This window comes from Schistocerca gregaria, chromosome 5 (assembly GCF_023897955.1).
Source record: "Schistocerca gregaria isolate iqSchGreg1 chromosome 5, iqSchGreg1.2, whole genome shotgun sequence".
Classification (NCBI taxonomy): Eukaryota; Metazoa; Arthropoda; class Insecta; order Orthoptera; family Acrididae; genus Schistocerca; species Schistocerca gregaria.
The window spans coordinates 148756790-148773296 of NC_064924.1; the positions used below are offsets into that span (position 1 = coordinate 148756790).

The 16507-nt window shown below is 42.8% G+C and overlaps 1 protein-coding gene across 1 annotated transcript in view; it reads right to left on the minus strand.

Moving 5' to 3' along the window:
• LOC126272851 (monocarboxylate transporter 2-like) overlaps positions 1-16507 on the minus strand; it is a 76432-nt gene that overhangs the window by 11537 nt on the left and 48388 nt on the right. Inside the window, exon 6 of the mRNA XM_049976063.1 lies at positions 2042-2353. Within this exon, the coding sequence (XP_049832020.1) occupies positions 2042-2353 (312 nt within the window). The remainder of the gene's footprint in view (positions 1-2041; positions 2354-16507) is intronic.

Genomic DNA, 16507 nt, shown 5'->3' on the forward strand with positions numbered 1-16507 from the left:
AGGTCATCCTTCGATCAATTGTAGAACTTGGAAACCCATTCAGGGAATGATCGTTCACATTTTTGTTGAACGCAGTTGGTTTTTACCATCCTGTATTGAAACATTTTCTTTTATCAATGTTTTGTGAGTAGAATAAAATTTCCAATAGTAAATGTAACTGCTTTTTCGACGTTATTTTACCAACTAACTAAAAATAGGAAAGCTTTGAACCCCTTACACTAAATTTAGTTAGTATTAAGATTCTTTTACAGGGAGTGCAGTGGAGCTGACGCTGGGATCATTAAGTATTTGGTTATATCATCGCTAGTCTCTCTGAACTCTTCTGAATTCTACATGTCATGTGTGGTCTGGCGTCTCCTTACCAGCAACAGGTCCCAGGTTCAAACTAGTTAATTCCCTAAAAAACACGCTCAGAGCGTCGTTGCGCGAAAGTGGTAGGGAGACACGATATAGAACAAACAGACACCACCATGAACGTTTAAACTTGCTCCTCTGTTTTGTTTTATACAAGAGTTAGCAGCACTGCAGACACAACAAAATTATTTTCCCTTCTAAAATTATTTGTTGGAAACCTCCTTTCGATATACTGAATCACTGGCGAAATAGAAAAGACTGTATTTCTAGATGAATCAGCTTGCATAAGTGCACATTCAAGTGCATTACACTGAAATGGTTAGGTTGTAGATACTTTGGCATTTGGAATGGGAATTACTCAGAAAGACTCCTAAAGTAACATAGGGCACCCACATTTGCACTTACAATTATCGCAAATCTCGGGGAGGGACAAATCAATTAGCTGATATATTTTGCATATTTTCATTCAATATGGAAGCATGAAATAATGTTCTGGGGTAGCTCATCTATGATAAGAAAGTGTTCATTGCTCAAAAATGTGCTGTAAGAATAATGTGTGGTGCTCACCGATAATCACCCTGTAGACATCTGTTTATGGAGTTTGGCTTTATGACGCCTGCTTCACGGTATATTTATTCCCTCATGAAATATGTTGTTCTAAGTAACTAACTGCAGTCCGAAACGAACAGTGATGTAAATAATTTCAATACCAGAAGGAAAAATTACTTTCATTACTTCACATTAACATCTTCTTTTGCCCAAAAAGAGTGCACAATGATGCAACAGTAATTTTTGGTCACTTACCAGGTGACATTAAAATGTCTAACAGACAGTGAAGTAAAATTTGAAAACAAACTGTAAAAGAAAGGCCCTCCCTTTCAATTCCTTGTATTCCATAGAAGAATTTCTACTATGTTGTTGTGGTCTTCAGTCCTGAGACTGGTGTGACGCAGCTCTCCATGCTACTCTATCCTATACAAGCTTCTTCATCTCCCAGTACCTTCTGCAGCCTACATCCTTCTGAATCTGCTTAGTGTATTCATCTCTTGGTCTCCTTCTACGATTTTTACCCTCCACGCTGCCCTCCAATACTAAATTGGTGATCCCTCGATGTCTCAGAACATGTCCTACCAACCGATCCCTTCTTCTAGTTAAGTTGTGCCACAATCTCCTCCTATCCCCAATTCTATTAGTTATGTGATCTATCCATCTAATCTTCAGCATTCTTGTATAGCACCACATTTCGAAAGTTTCTATTTTCTTCTATTTCTACACTCCATACAAATACTTTCAGACACGACTTCCTGACATTTAAATCTATACTCGATGCATACTACTGTGAAAAAATGGTGAGTGAAGACTGCTGATTTACATCTGTATATTTATTTTAAAAAATACAACAAAAACTTAAAATGTTGAGATTGTCGCAGTGTTTACGAATTAATTTGCAATGTGTGTGTAGAGCGACTTATTCCAAATTATAACGATTTATCGTGTAATATGAACTGTGGGACACGAAAGTAACTAACCAACTAATTGCTAAGAGCATCACCAGTGGCTATTGGTTCTATGACAGTAGCCATATATCAACAGAGGCCACATTGGATTTCAAGACCCGCTCATAGAATTACATCAAAAATTACCACTTTTCGTTAGTGTTGTTTTAAGCAGACTCTGGGTTGCTGACCTGAGCAGGTGATTCCACAGAGGACGCCACCGACGAAGAAAGATAGGCGTGCGCTGACCTTGAGGCAGTCCGTGATGGAAGGCACCGTGAGCCTGGCCACGACGTCGCCGGCGGCCATCATGGTGAGGCAGAGCGCTGTGTCGGACAGGGAGAGGTGTAGGCGGCGTTGCAAATACATGGGCATCAGCAGCGAGAAGTTGACGGCCACCGTGAACATACACCCTGTGCCGAACATCACGTTCAGGAACACCCCATTCCGGAGCAGGTCCAGGTCCATGAAGGTGATCACCCGACGCCACACAGGCTGGGGATCTGTGAAGTCAAAGAGGTAGTTTAAACATAACTGCATATTTTTATGTCAAAAATATTGCACTTTGTGGAGTGGGTAAAAACTGTTTTCAGCCTTCACAACAGATAAAGATGGAATTGGGCTCCCTATAATTACGGTTGTATACATGGAAGAATTCTGGATATACTAAAAGGTAACAGATAGATTATATAATGGTAAGACAGAGATTTAGGAACCAGGTTTTAAATTGTAGGACATTTCCAGGGGCAGATGTGGACTCTGACCACAATCTATTGGTTATGAACCGTAGATTAAAACTGAAGAAACTGCAAAAAGGTGGGAATTTAAGGAGATGGGACCTGGAAAAACTGAAAGAACCAGAGGCTGTACAGAGTTTCAAGGAGAGCGTAAGGGAACAATTGACAGGAATGGGGGAAAGAAATACAGTAGAAGACGAATGGGTAGCTCTCAGGGATTGAGTGGTGAAAGTAGCAGAAGATCAAGTAGGTAAAAAGACGAGGGCTAGTAGAAATCCTTGGGTAACAGAAAAAATATTGAATTTCATTGATGAAAGGAGAAAATATTAAAATGCAGCAAATGAAACAGGCAAAAAGGAATACAAACGTCTCAAAAATGAGATCGACAGGAAGTACAAAATGGCTAAGCAGGCAGGGCTAGAGGACTAATGTAAGGATATAGAGGCTTGTCTCACTAGGGGTAAGACAGATACAGCCTACAGGAAAATTAAAGAGACCTTTGGAGAAAAGAGAGCCACCTGTATGAATATGAAGAGGTCAGATGGAAACCCAGTTCTAAGCAAAGAGGGGAAAGCAGAAAGGTGAAAGGAGTATACAGAGGGTCTATACAAGGGCGATGTTCTTGAGGACAATATTATGGAAATGGAAGAGGAGGTAGATGAAGATGAAATGGGAGATACGATACTGCGTGAAGAGCTGGACAAAGCACTGAAAGACCTGAGTTGAAACAAGGACCCGGGAGTAGAAATGTTTCCATTAGAACTACTGACGGCTTTGGGAGAGCCAGTCCTGACAAAACTCTACCATCTGGTGAGCAAGATGTACGAGACAGGCGAAATACCCTCAGACTTCAAGAAGAATATAATAATTCCAATCCCAAAGAAAGCAGGTGTTGACAGATGTGAAAATTACCGAAATATCAGTTTAATAAGTCACAGCTGCAAAATTCTAACGCGAATTCTTTACAGAAAAAAATGGAAAAACTGGTAGAAGCAGACTCGGGGGAGATCAGTTTGGATTCCGTGGAAATGTTGGAACACGTGAAGCAATACTGACCTTACGACATATCTTAGAAAAAAGATTAAGGAAAGGTAAATCTACGTTTCTAGCATTTGTAGACTTAGAGAAAGCTTTTGACAATGTTCACTGGAATACTCTCTTTCAAATTCTAAAGTGGGCAGGGGTAAAATACAGGGAGCGTAAGGTTATTTACAATTTGTACAGAAACCAGATGGCAGTTATAAGAGTCGAGGGGCATGAAAGGGAAGCAGCGTTTGGGAAGGGAGTGAGACAGGTTTGTTGTCTCTCCCCGATGTTATTCAATCTGTGTATTGAGCAAGTAGTAAAGGCAACAAAAGAAAAATTTGGAGTAGGTATTAAAACCAGAGAGAAGAAATAAAAACTTTGAGGTTCGCCGATGACATTGTAATTCCATCAGAGACAGCAAAGGATTTGGAAGAGCAGTTGAACGGAGCGGACAGTGTCTTGAAAGGACGATATAGGATGAACATCAACAAAAGCAAAACGAGGATAATGGAATTTAATCGAATTAAAGCGAGTGATGCTGAGGGAATTAGATTAGGAAATGAGACACGTAAAGTAGTAAAAGAGTTTTGCTATTTGGGGAGCAAAATAACTGATGATGGTCGAAGTAGAGAGGATATAAAATGTAGACTGGAAATGGCATGGAAAGCGTTTCTGAAGCAAAGAATTTTGTTAACATCGAGTATAGATGTAAGTGTCAGGAAGTCGTTTCTGGAAGTATTTGTATGGAGTGTAGCCATGTATGGAAGTGAAACTTGGACAGTAAATAGTTTGGACAAGAAGAGAAAAGAAGCTTTTGAAATGTGGTGCTACAGAAGAATGCTCAAGATTTGATGGGTAGGTCACGTAACTAATGAGGAGGTATTGAATAGGATTGGGAAGAAGAGAAGTTTGTGGCACAACTTGACTATAACAAGGTATCGGTTGGTAGGACACGTCCTGAGGCATCAAGGGATCACAAATTTAGCATTGGAGGGCAGTGTGGAGGGTAAATATCGTAGAGGGAGACCAAGAGATGAATACACTAAGCAGATTCAGAAGGATGTAGGTTGCAGTAGGTACTGGGAGATGAAGGAGCTCGCACAGGATAGATTAGCACGGAGAGCTGCATCAAACCAGTCTCAGGACTGAAGACCACAACAATAATTACAACGAAAGAAAAACAATAAATACACAGATCAAAAAAAGTTTTGCATCACCCCAGTTCCCCGAACTCCCGAAGATAGGCTATGGATATTGTTTCCAAGACAAAGATGTCACTAAACCCGCCCAAAGATGTAAACAACCATGTATGAGCAGCGCCTATTAGACATAGAGGGCCGACAGCCGATCTTTTCCAGTCATTTCGCTAGGACAACTAGTGTTGTCTGTACTTCAACGATGCCTGGACGGTCGATACCGCTGTTCGATCCAGTCAGCGTAGTTACCTTGTGCCAGGAAGGAGGCTGTCAACAAGTGAACTGTCCAGGCGTCTCGGAGTGAACCAAAGCGATGTTTTTCGGACATGGAGGAGATGCAGCGAGACAGGAACTGTCGATGACATGTCTCACTCAGGCCCCAAAGGCTACTACTGCAGTGTATGACCGCTACGTACGGATTATGGCTCGGAGGTACCCTGACAGCAACGCCACGATATTGAATGATGCTTTTAGTGCTGCCATAGTAAGTCGTGCTACGACTTAAACTGTGTGCAATAGGTTGCATTATTCGCAACTTCACTCCCGGCGTCCATGGCGAGGTCCATCTTTGCAACCACGACACCATGCAGCGCGGTACACATGGGCCCAACAACATGCCGAATCAGGGATTTTCTCTGCCTCGTGATGGCTGGATGTTGTGTGATGTCCTTAGGTTAGTTAGGTTTAAGTAGTTCTAAGTTATAGGGGACTGATGATCTAAGATGTTAAGTCCCATAGTGCTCAGAGCCATTTTTGAACATGCCGAATGGACCGCTCACGTTCTCTTCACCGATGAGTGTCGCATACGCCTTCAACCAGACAATCGTCGGAGACGTGTTTGGAGGCAACCAGCTCAGGTTGAAAGCATTAGACACCATGTCCAGCGAGTGCAGTACGGTGGAGGTTCCCTGCTGTTTTGGGGTGGCATTATGTGAGGCCGACTTACACCTCTGGCGGTTACGGAAGGCGTCTTGACGCCTGTACGTGACGTGAATGCCATCCTCCGACCGATAATGCAGCCATATGAGCAGCATATTAGAGAGGAATTCGTCTTCATGAACGACAATTCCCACCCCAATTGTGCACAACCTGTGAATGACTTCCTTGAGGATAACGGCATCGCTCGACTAGAGTGGCCAGCATGTTCTCCAGACATTAACCCTATCGAACATGCCTGGGATAGATCCAAAAGGGCTGTTTATGGACGACGTGACCCACCAACCACTCTGAGCGCTCTACGCCGAATCGTCGTTGAGGAGTGGGACGATCTGAACTAACAGTACCTTGATGAACTTGTGGATAGTATGCCACGACGAATACAGGAGTGCATCAATGCAAGAGGACGTGCTACTGGGTATTGGAGGTACCGATGTCTACAGCAGTCTGGACCACCAGCCCTGAAGGTGTCACTGTATGGTGGTACAACATGCAATGTGTGGTTTTCACGAGCAATAAAAAAGGCGAAAAGGATGTTTATGCTGATCTGTATTCCAATTGTCTGTACAGGTTCCGGAACTCTCGGAACTGAGGTGATGTAAAACATTTTTTGATGTGTGTACTATAGACGAAGGAATAGATGAAAGTACTGGCATGGTGTTTACACTGTAGCAGGAGACATGGTGCGTAATTTGGTGAGACAGCCAATTGTAAGACACAAAAGTTATAAAAATAATCACACTGGGCGAAATTCTGCACTCTTGGTCTAATCGTCAGCATTGCAGCATCTATATTATGGGCCCTGGATTTCATTCCCTGCCACTTCGGAAATTATCTTCACTCTGAAATAGTTTGTTGTCCTAATGATTTCACCTCATGATCATCAAAGTGCAAGTTTATCAAATTGAGTAAAACAAGTAGATATATTTCTAGCCATTAAAATGGCCTCAATTGGGTTTCTTCAGTTATGTCATGACCCGTCGAATCCAGTCACTACAGATTAGGTCCAATCAGGTTTCCAAACTGGAGGAAGAATCGGCAATGATCAACGGCATGAGGATGCAGAAGGCAAGGAATACCACTACCTTAAAGACACATAACATGTATACACGTGGCTTGTAAATGAAAAAGTGTCAAGATGATATCTCCATTGGCAAAACATTCTGGAATAGTGTCCCATTCGGATCTCGAGGAGGAGACTGCCAAAATGGAGATGACCATGAGAAAAACACTGAATAACCAACAAAAGAATGAGGTTCTACCAGTCGGTGCATAGAATGTCAGAAGTTTGAACATTGTAGGAAAGCTAGAAAATTTTAAAATGGAGATTCAAAAGCTCAATGTAGATATTGTGGAGATCAGTTACAGTGAAATGGAAAGAAGACAAGCACTGGTGGTCAGATCTGTAATATTTACAGTAGTAGAAAATGTTATAAAGAGAGAAGGATTAATTATGAAGAGGAAGGTAGATGAGAGAATAGTTGCTGTGAATAGTTCAGTGATAATGTTGTTCCCATCTGGATCGACAGCAAACCAGCACCGACAACGCTATTTCGGGTATGCGTGCCGAGTCGCCGGAGGAACATGAAAAGATAGAAAAAGTATATGAAGATATTGAACGGCTTCAACTGGTAATCCAATACGTAATGGGAGATGAAAAACAGATGGCCATGGGGCACAGGACTGTGGTTATATGGGAAGAAGTAGAAGAAAGCGTTACAGGAAAATATGGCCTTGGTACTATAAACGAGAAAGGAGAATGATTAATTGCGATCTGCAATAAACTTTAGTGATAGGAAATACTGTGTCCAAGAATCTCAAGTGGATGTGATATAGTTGGAAAAGGCAGGGAGATGCGGGAAGATTTCATTTATGTTACTGCATGATCAGGCTGAGATTCTGAAATCGGACATAGACTCATACCACAATTTAGTAATGATGAAGAGCAGGCTGATGTTTAAGAGACTAGTCAGGAAGAAACAGTATGAAATTAAGTTGTATACGGAAATAATAAGAAATGATGAGAAACGCTAGAAGTTCTGTGTGGCTCTAAATACTGCGACAATGAATAGCTGAGTAGAAAGAACAGTTAAAAATGGCAGTCAAAGAAGCTGGAATGAAAAGTATAGGTATTACAACAAAACTTCTCCCGAACAGGCCATGAAGGCCCAACGGTACTGACCGGCCGCCGTGTCATCCTCAGCCCCTAGGCGTCACTGGGTGTAGATATGGACATGTGGTCAGCACACCACCCCCCGGCCGTATGTCAGTTTGCGAGACGGGAGCCGCTGCTTTTCAATCAAATAGCTCCTCAGTTTGCCTCACAGGGCCTGAGTGCACCCGGTTTGCCAACAGCGCTCGGCACACCGGATGGTCATCCAAGTGCTAGCCCAGCCCGACGGTTCTTAACTTTGGTGATCTGACGGGAACAGGTTTTACCAAAGCAGCAAGGCCGTTGGTCACAAGTATAGGTAGAAGGATGATAAATGGGAGGAAACCATGGATAACAGTAGAAATACTTCAGCAGACGAAAGAAGAAAGTTCAAAAACTTCCAGGGAACTTCAGGAACATAAAAATGGAAGTCGCTTAGGAACGAAATAAACACGAAGTTCAGGGAAGCTAAGCTGAAATGGCTGCAAGGAATTAAAAAGAATTGATTGTCGGAATGCCTGACTCAGAATATAGGAAAGTCAAAACAGCCTTCGGTGAAACTAAAAGCAAGGGAGGTAACATTAAGAGTGCCGTAGCAAATCCCTTATTAATTGCAGAGGAGAGAGCAGATAGGTGGAATGCCTCTATGAGAGGGGAACTTGTCTGATGACGTGATAGAAGAAGGAGTCGATAGGGGAGAGGTAGGAAATCCAGTATTAGAGTCAGATTTTAAAAAGGCTTTAAAGGACTAAATATCAAGTGAGGCAGAATGGGTAGATAACACTTCATCGGAATTTCTAAAATCACGGGGGAAGTGTCAACAAAACGACTATTCACCTTGGTGTGAAGAATGTATGAGACTGGTGATATGCCATTAGACTTTCGGAAAAACATCATTGACGCAATTCCGAAAATAACACATCATTGATGCAATTCCGAAGATAACAGTAGCCGACAAAAGCGAGAATTATCGCACAGTCAGCTTAACAGGGCATTCATCCAAGACGAAAATAGGAGACAACAGAAATGAGAAAAGCGAAAAATTTAACATCAAATCAAGAAGTAGGCGACATTTTGGAATTTCTCTCACTAGGCACCAAAATAACCCATGACGGATGGAGCAAGAAGGACACAAAATGCAGACTAGCACTGGAAAAAAGAGCACTCTTGGTCAAGTGAAGTCAACTAGAACCAGACTGTGGCCTGAATTTTGAGAAGAAATTTCTGAAAGTGTATTTGTAGAGCCCAGCATTGTTTGGTACTAAACCACTGACTGCGGAAAAACCGGAACTCAATAGAGTGGAAGCATTTGTGATGTGGTTCACAGAAGAATGTTGAAAATTAGTTGGACTGATAATGTAAGGAATTTGGGGGTTATCGTTAGAATCGCTGAAGAAAGGAATATTTGGAAAAGACTGTCAAGATGAAAAGACCGTATGATAGGACACCTGCTGAGACATCAAGGAATAACTTCCTTGTCAGTAAAGGGTGCTGTAGCTGGTGAAAAGTTTAGGTGAAGACAGATATTGTAACACAGAGAGTATGGATTGCAAGTGCTAATCTCAGATGGAAAGGTTGGCAAAGGGGAATAAATCGTGGAGGACGGCATCAAATTAGTCAAAAGACTGATGACTGAAAAAAAAGTAAGTCGTTAACTACGTGATTAAGTAATAATACAATTAATTCAATCTGTTACACTGAAGGCGGCCGTTAAAACATCTGGCAGAGTCTGACAAATCATAACTAATCCGTTGCCAGGGCTTCTCAAAGGATCAGGAGTCTGAACAGTACAAAACATTTATAGTGTCGAAGCGGTACACCAAAGTAGAGTATACATTTGTATCAGTGGCTGAATTTGAATGCATATTCATCAGGAACTCTGCAAGCAAGTCTTCAAAATGAGGCTGGAAGTCACTGAAACTCAGTAAAATGATTTGACTGCCCGTATGGCTAGATCTCATTGTGTTAATATTCAGGTGGAAGCTGAAGAGGCAACGAAATCAGTCATTGGTCATATCTGCGTGGAAACTCAGCAGCTCGTCCGCTCGGAGCTGCCTGGATCCTCAGCTGATGTGGAGAAAAAGTCTGGCGGTGGACCGACTAGGAAGAGCCCTGGCGGTGAAGTGAATTTGTACCTACTGCTTCCTGAAAGAAAGACTCGTATTTCCACGCTTTCATTCACCGCCATCATTCGGTTTAACTAAATTATAGATATTCCGAGCGCCGACCATAAAAGGGTACTTTAAAAAGAGCTGGCCTCCTCTGACACCGGTTTCATGAGGGTAGCCAATAATATGCTCCATAACACTTGGACTGAAAAACTGTATCATACTCTATTACCACCTCTGTCTATTGCCAGTGAGGTGCGATCTCGACACCACTGTCGAGTTTATCTCTCTAAATTTTAAACTATCTGTCTTAACCACTCCTGACTGTTCTTGTATGTATTAAACATTTCGTTTTTGAAGTGCATGAGTTCGGTGCATCCCACGCCATCAATGGTAGCCTAGCTCCCAGGTTCTCCTTCCACATGCTGTTCTTCTCTGTTGGGGGTGGTATGTATCAAAGAAGCTCTCCTTTCTATGTACTTTTAATAACAGCGTTCTTCTAGGACTCGATGAAAACGGTATTTGTCCTCTTACTACATTCAGGTTGTTAAAAACAAGACCCTGTAGTGGCCATACGCTTTGAGGGGATCGTATCTATATATTGACTTCCGATGAGTGGCACCCATGAGTGGTTCTTGAAAGCAAAGCCAGATGATCAACTGACACTAAGCTTCATCGCTGCCGATGACAGAGTTCGCAGCTCATGGTCTAGTGGCTAATGTTGCTGTCTATGGATCAGAGGGTCCCATGGTCGACTCCTGGCCGGGTTGGAGATTTTCTCTGACCGGGGACTGGGTGTTTGTATTGTCCTCATCATTTTATCATCATCATCATTCTTGACAGAGGCTAGATTGGATTGTGTAACAAATTGGACTCTGTCAAAATTGGGACTTCGTACAGGCACTCATGACCGCTCAATTGAGTGCCCCGAAAACCAAACATCATCATCACTACCGATAAGCCCTTCTGTGAAATCTCCAAAGGGGCAGCATATTCTATTGGCCTACATGATCAGCTGCATCTATGCACATGCAGTTCACTCTGTGTAACTTAACGTAAAAATTGGGGACCACCGAATAGACAAAGGTAAGGAATTCTGCTCCTTAGGCAGCTAAATAACCCATGATGGACAGATCAAGGAGGATATAAAATGCAGACTAGCGCTGGCAAAGAGGACACTCCTGGCGAAGAGAGTTCTGCTAGTATTAAAGATAGCCTTAATTTAAGGAAGAAATTTCTAAGAATTTACTTCTGGAGCAACGCATTGTATGATAGCCAAACATGGGCTATGACAAAACCAGATCAGAAGAGAATTGAAGCACCTGGTATGTGGTACTACAGAAGAATGCTAAAAACTGATAAAGTGAGAAATGAGAAGGTTCTACACTGTATCGACAAGGAAAGGAATGTAAGGAAGAAAAGGAGAAGAAGAGGAGACAGGATGATAGGACATCTTTTAAGGCATTAGGGAATAGCCTCTACGGTACTAGAGCGAGCTTCAGAGAGAATAAAATTGTAGTGTAAGACAGAGATTGGACTACGTCCCCCAAATAACTGAGGAGGCAGTGTTCCGGCGTAACCACGAGCACCAGCACGAAGACGAAGAATGGAAGAGCAGAGAGGGCGGTGAGACTACGTCAGCCAATAGCACGCTGAGTAGGACGTCACCACTATAGAAGCGGCCTCTACAAGGAGAGGATATAAGAGCCGCACCTGCCAGCCTCGGCTGCACAGTACTAGAAGTCACAGTACTAGAACCGGTCTAGAAGAGAGCGCTACGATAGCAGTTAATACGGATCCATGTCTATTGCTTCTGTGGACACTGTCTATAGCGAAAGACACTGACTGTTTACATGTTGCCCACCGCTTGCGAAGCCATTGTAAATTCAACGTTAAGTATTTTCAATATTACTTGATTGCAATTAAAAGTATTAATGTGATTAGCTTGAATTACTGTATGGCTTTCCGAGAACGCAACGTCCTTTAGGCACCCTATAAGCGACAAGCGGGCAGGATCCCACATTGGCGATGGACCCTGCACCTGACAGCTACGGAATTTCTTGTGTTTTCTTTTTGCTGGTGCATTAATTTCTCTTGTCTTACTTTACAGGTTCAGTCACTTGTTTTAATAGTTTCTTGTCGTTTTTGCTAATCAGTGTTTTCAGGTGGGCATTGCAAAACATTTCTTTGCTTTATACTGACTTTGTTTGCTTGCTTGTCTTGTCTGTTTGTACCATTTGTCACTTCCAACATGTCCACCCCACCTATCCCGTCCCTTCCTCAGGCGCCACAAGCGTTAGATGCCACACAGCTAATGCAGATGTTACAGTTCCAGACGCTTCAGATATATGCACTACTCAACACGGTGCAGGAGCTAATAGCCAACGCTGCGCACCCGACGGAACAGGCACCGCCTATAACAACGCTATACCACCTTTTAGACATTTTTCTGAACAAGATCAGGAATGGCTCGAGTGGTTTTCTTAGTTCGAAGTACACTTACTAGCTCACAATGTGCCAGGTACAGTGAAACTTCCATATCTATTACCAACAGTAGGAAGTGCAGTCTTTAGGCTTCCACAGAAACTTCTTCCTAACGCCACTCCGAGTGAACTTGCTTACGACTTCGTTCAAAAATGGTTCAAATGGCTCTGAGCACTATGGGACTTAACATCTGTGGTCATCAGTCCCCTAGAACTTAGAACTACTTAAACCTAACTAACCTAAGGACATCACACACATCCATGCCCGAGGCAGGATTCGAACCTGCGACCGTAGCTGTCGCGCGGTTCCGGACTGAGCGCCTGAACCGCTAGACCACCGCGGCCGGCTACGACTCCGTGGTAGAATCACTAACAAACTATTAAAACTAACAATTACATGTGGTAGCCGCTAGGTATAAATTCTTATACTGCAAACAACGGTCAGAACAAACTTATCGCGAGCGGGTAACAGATTGGCAGGGTACGACAAAGACAGCTCGCCACGCTGACTAAACACCTCTCCACTCCGCATAAGCAGTTCACTAAACAGGCGGCTACACAGGCGAACAGAATTAAGTCCTGCCCTCGGTGTTATTCAAGGCACAAACGCTAACACTGCCTATCCAGACAAGCTCAGTGTTTCGCTTGTGGTATGAAAGGACATGCACAATCTGTATGTTTGCAACGGAGCAAACATAAGAATTCGGCACACTCACAAAAATCTCGTCACAAGGCCGATGTCATTAATGTAGTATATTCAAAGTCTGCAAGAGATTCGCCAGTTCTTCCAATATCACAGAACTTCAGTCAGTTTTAGGGAAAAATGAACTATTATATTCGGTTCATACCGAATGCTGCACAAATCGCAGCTCCATTGCAAAGATGAGTACTAAGTAGCTTTTCAAAAACTTAAAGATGTATTTCTCAGCGATCGCTGCTTATTAGTTCACTTTGATCCTGACAGTTGTACTGCAAGCTGATGTTTCCTCTTAAGCAATCCGTACAGTGCTTTAACACAGAATTGGTGATAAACGCACGTCTATTGCTTTCTTATCAAAATATTGTCCAAAACCCGATGTAACTATTCACCAATTGAGAAAGAGGCTATGGTTATTGTGCACGGTGTCACAAATTTTCACCGCTATTTCTATGGCAGAAAATTCGACTTAGTAACGGATCACAAGACTTTGAAGTCGTCGTTTCATCCGACGAAACGCGTTCCTGTACGAACTGGCCAAAAATTGCGTAGATGGATTTTGTTGTTATGTCAATATTAGTACGAGACTGTATATCGTCCTACAGCTCAACATGGTAATGCGGACGCACTTTCCCGTCCTCCCATGGGCCCTGATACAGACTTTGACACTTCGGCTGCATTTTGTTGTCACATTGATGCTCATGACTCTGAATGGCTTCAGTCTTTTCCGCTGAACTACAGGAAAACAGGCCACGGGAGCTGACTGAGATTTGAACATTTTGCTGAAGTACATTGGCACATCTTGGCCTCGTACCTTGCACAGTATATAGAACTCCGTAATGCGCCAATAATTTGCACGTCGGCATTGCTCCGCTGTACAGAAAGGAGTAATTCTTGTTCAAATGGACATTGAACAGTCACGTGTGGCGATCCCTAAAGCTTTGCAGAAAGAGGTGTTGCAGTTACTTCACCAAGGACAATGGGGGATTGTTCGTACGAAGCAGTTAGCACGTCAATACTGTACTTGGCAGGGTATGGATGCCCTGATAGAACAGATGACATCACAGTGTTACACATGTGCGGAAAGTCAGTCCGCTCCACCACAACATCTACATTTAAATCTACATGATTAATCTGCAATTCACATTTAAGTGCTTGACAGAGGGTTCATCGAACCACAATCATACTAATAGCAGGCCGAAGTGGCCGAGCGGTTCTAGGCGCTACAGTCTGGAACCGCGCGATCGCTATGGTCGCAGGTTCGAATCCTGCCTCGGGCACGGATGTGTGTGATGTCCTTAGGTTAGGTAGGTTTAAGTAGTTCTATGTTCTAGGGGACTGATGACCTCAGAAGTTAAGTCATGTAGTGCTCAGAGCCATTTGAACCACAATCATACTATCTCTCTACCATTCCACTCCCGAAAAGCGCGCTGGAAAAACGAAAACCTAAACCTTTCTGTTCGAGCTCTGATTTCTCTTATTTTATTTTGATGATCATTCCTACCTATGTACTTCGGGCTCCACAAAATATTTTCACATTCGGAAGAGAAAGTTGGTGACTGAAATTTCGTAAACAGATCTCGCCGCGACGATAAACGTCTTTGCTTTAATGACTTCCATCCCAACTCGCGTATCATATCTGCCACACTCTCTCCCCTATTACGGGATAATACAAAACGAGCTGCCCTTTTTTGCACCCTTTCGATGTCCTCCGTCAATCCCACCTGCTAAGGATCCCACAGCAATATTCTAACAGAAGACGAACGAGTGTAGTGTAAGTTTTCTCTTTAGTGGACTTGTTGCATCTTCTAAGTGTCCTGCCAATGAAACGCAGCCTTTGGCTCGCCTTCCCCACAATATTATCTATGTGGTCTTCCCAACTGAAGTTGTTTGTAATTTCAACACCCAGGTACTTAGTTGAATCGACAGCCTTGAGAACTGTATTATTTATCGAGTAATCGAATTCCAACGGATTTCTTTTGTAACTCATGTGAATCACCTCACACTTTTCGTTATTTAGCGTCAACTGCCGCCTGCCACATCATACAGCAATCTTTTCTAAATCGCTTTGCAACTGATACTGGTCTTCGGATGACCTTACTAGACGGTAAATTACAGCATCATCTGCGAACAACCTAACAGAACTGCTCAGATTGTCACCCAGGTCATTTATATAGATCAGGAACAGCAGAGGTCCCAGGACGCTTCCCTGGGGAACACCTGATATCACTTCAATTTTACTCGCTGATTTGCCGTCTATTACTACGAACTGCGACATTCCTGGCAGGAAATCACGAATCCAGTCGCACAACTGAGACGAAACCCCAAAGAGCGATGTTTCCTGAAACCATGCTGATTACGTATCAATAGACCGTTTCCTTCGAGGTGATTCATAATGTTTGAATACAGTATATGCTCAAAAACCCAACTGCAAACCGACGTCAATGATATAGGTCTGTAGTTAGATGGATTACTCCTACTACCCTTCTTAAACAGTGGTGCGACTTGCGCAATTTTCCAATCTTCAGGTACAGATCTATCGGTGAGCGAGCGTTTGTATATGAGTCCTAAGTAGGGAGCTATTGTATCAGCTTAATCTGAAAGGAACCTAATGGGTATGCAATCTGGACCTGAAGACTTGCCCGTATCAAGCGATTTGAGTTGCTTAGCAACCCCTAAGGTATCTATTTCTAAGAAACTCATGCTAGCAGCTGTTCGTGTTTCAAATTCTGGAATATTCCATTCGTCTTCCCTGGTGAAGCAATTTCGGAAAACTATCTTCAATAACTCTCCTTTAGCGACACAGTCGTCGGTAACAGTACCATCGGCAACGCGCAGCGCAGGTATTGACTGCGTCTTGCGGATTGTGTACTTTACATACGACCAGAATTTCTTCAGATTTTCTACCAAATTTCGTTGTGGAACCTATTAAAGGCATCTCGCATTGAAGTCCGTGCCAAATTTAGCGCGTCTGTAAATTTTAGCCAATCTTCGGGATTTCCCGTTCTTCTGAACTTCGCATGCTTTTTCCGTTGCCTCTGCAACAGCGTCCGTACCTGTTTTGTGTGACATAGGGGATCAGTTCCATCGCTTACAAATTTATGAGGTATGAATCTCTCAATTGCTGTTGCTACTATATCTTTGAATTTGAGCCACATCTCGTCTACATTTGCATAGTCAGTTCGGAAGGAATAGAGATTGTCTCTTAGGAAGGGTTCTAGTGACACTTTATCCGCTTTTTTAAATAAATTTATTTTGCGTTTGTTTCTGGTTGGTTTGGAAGGAACGGTATTGAGCCTAGCTACAACGACCTTGTGATCAC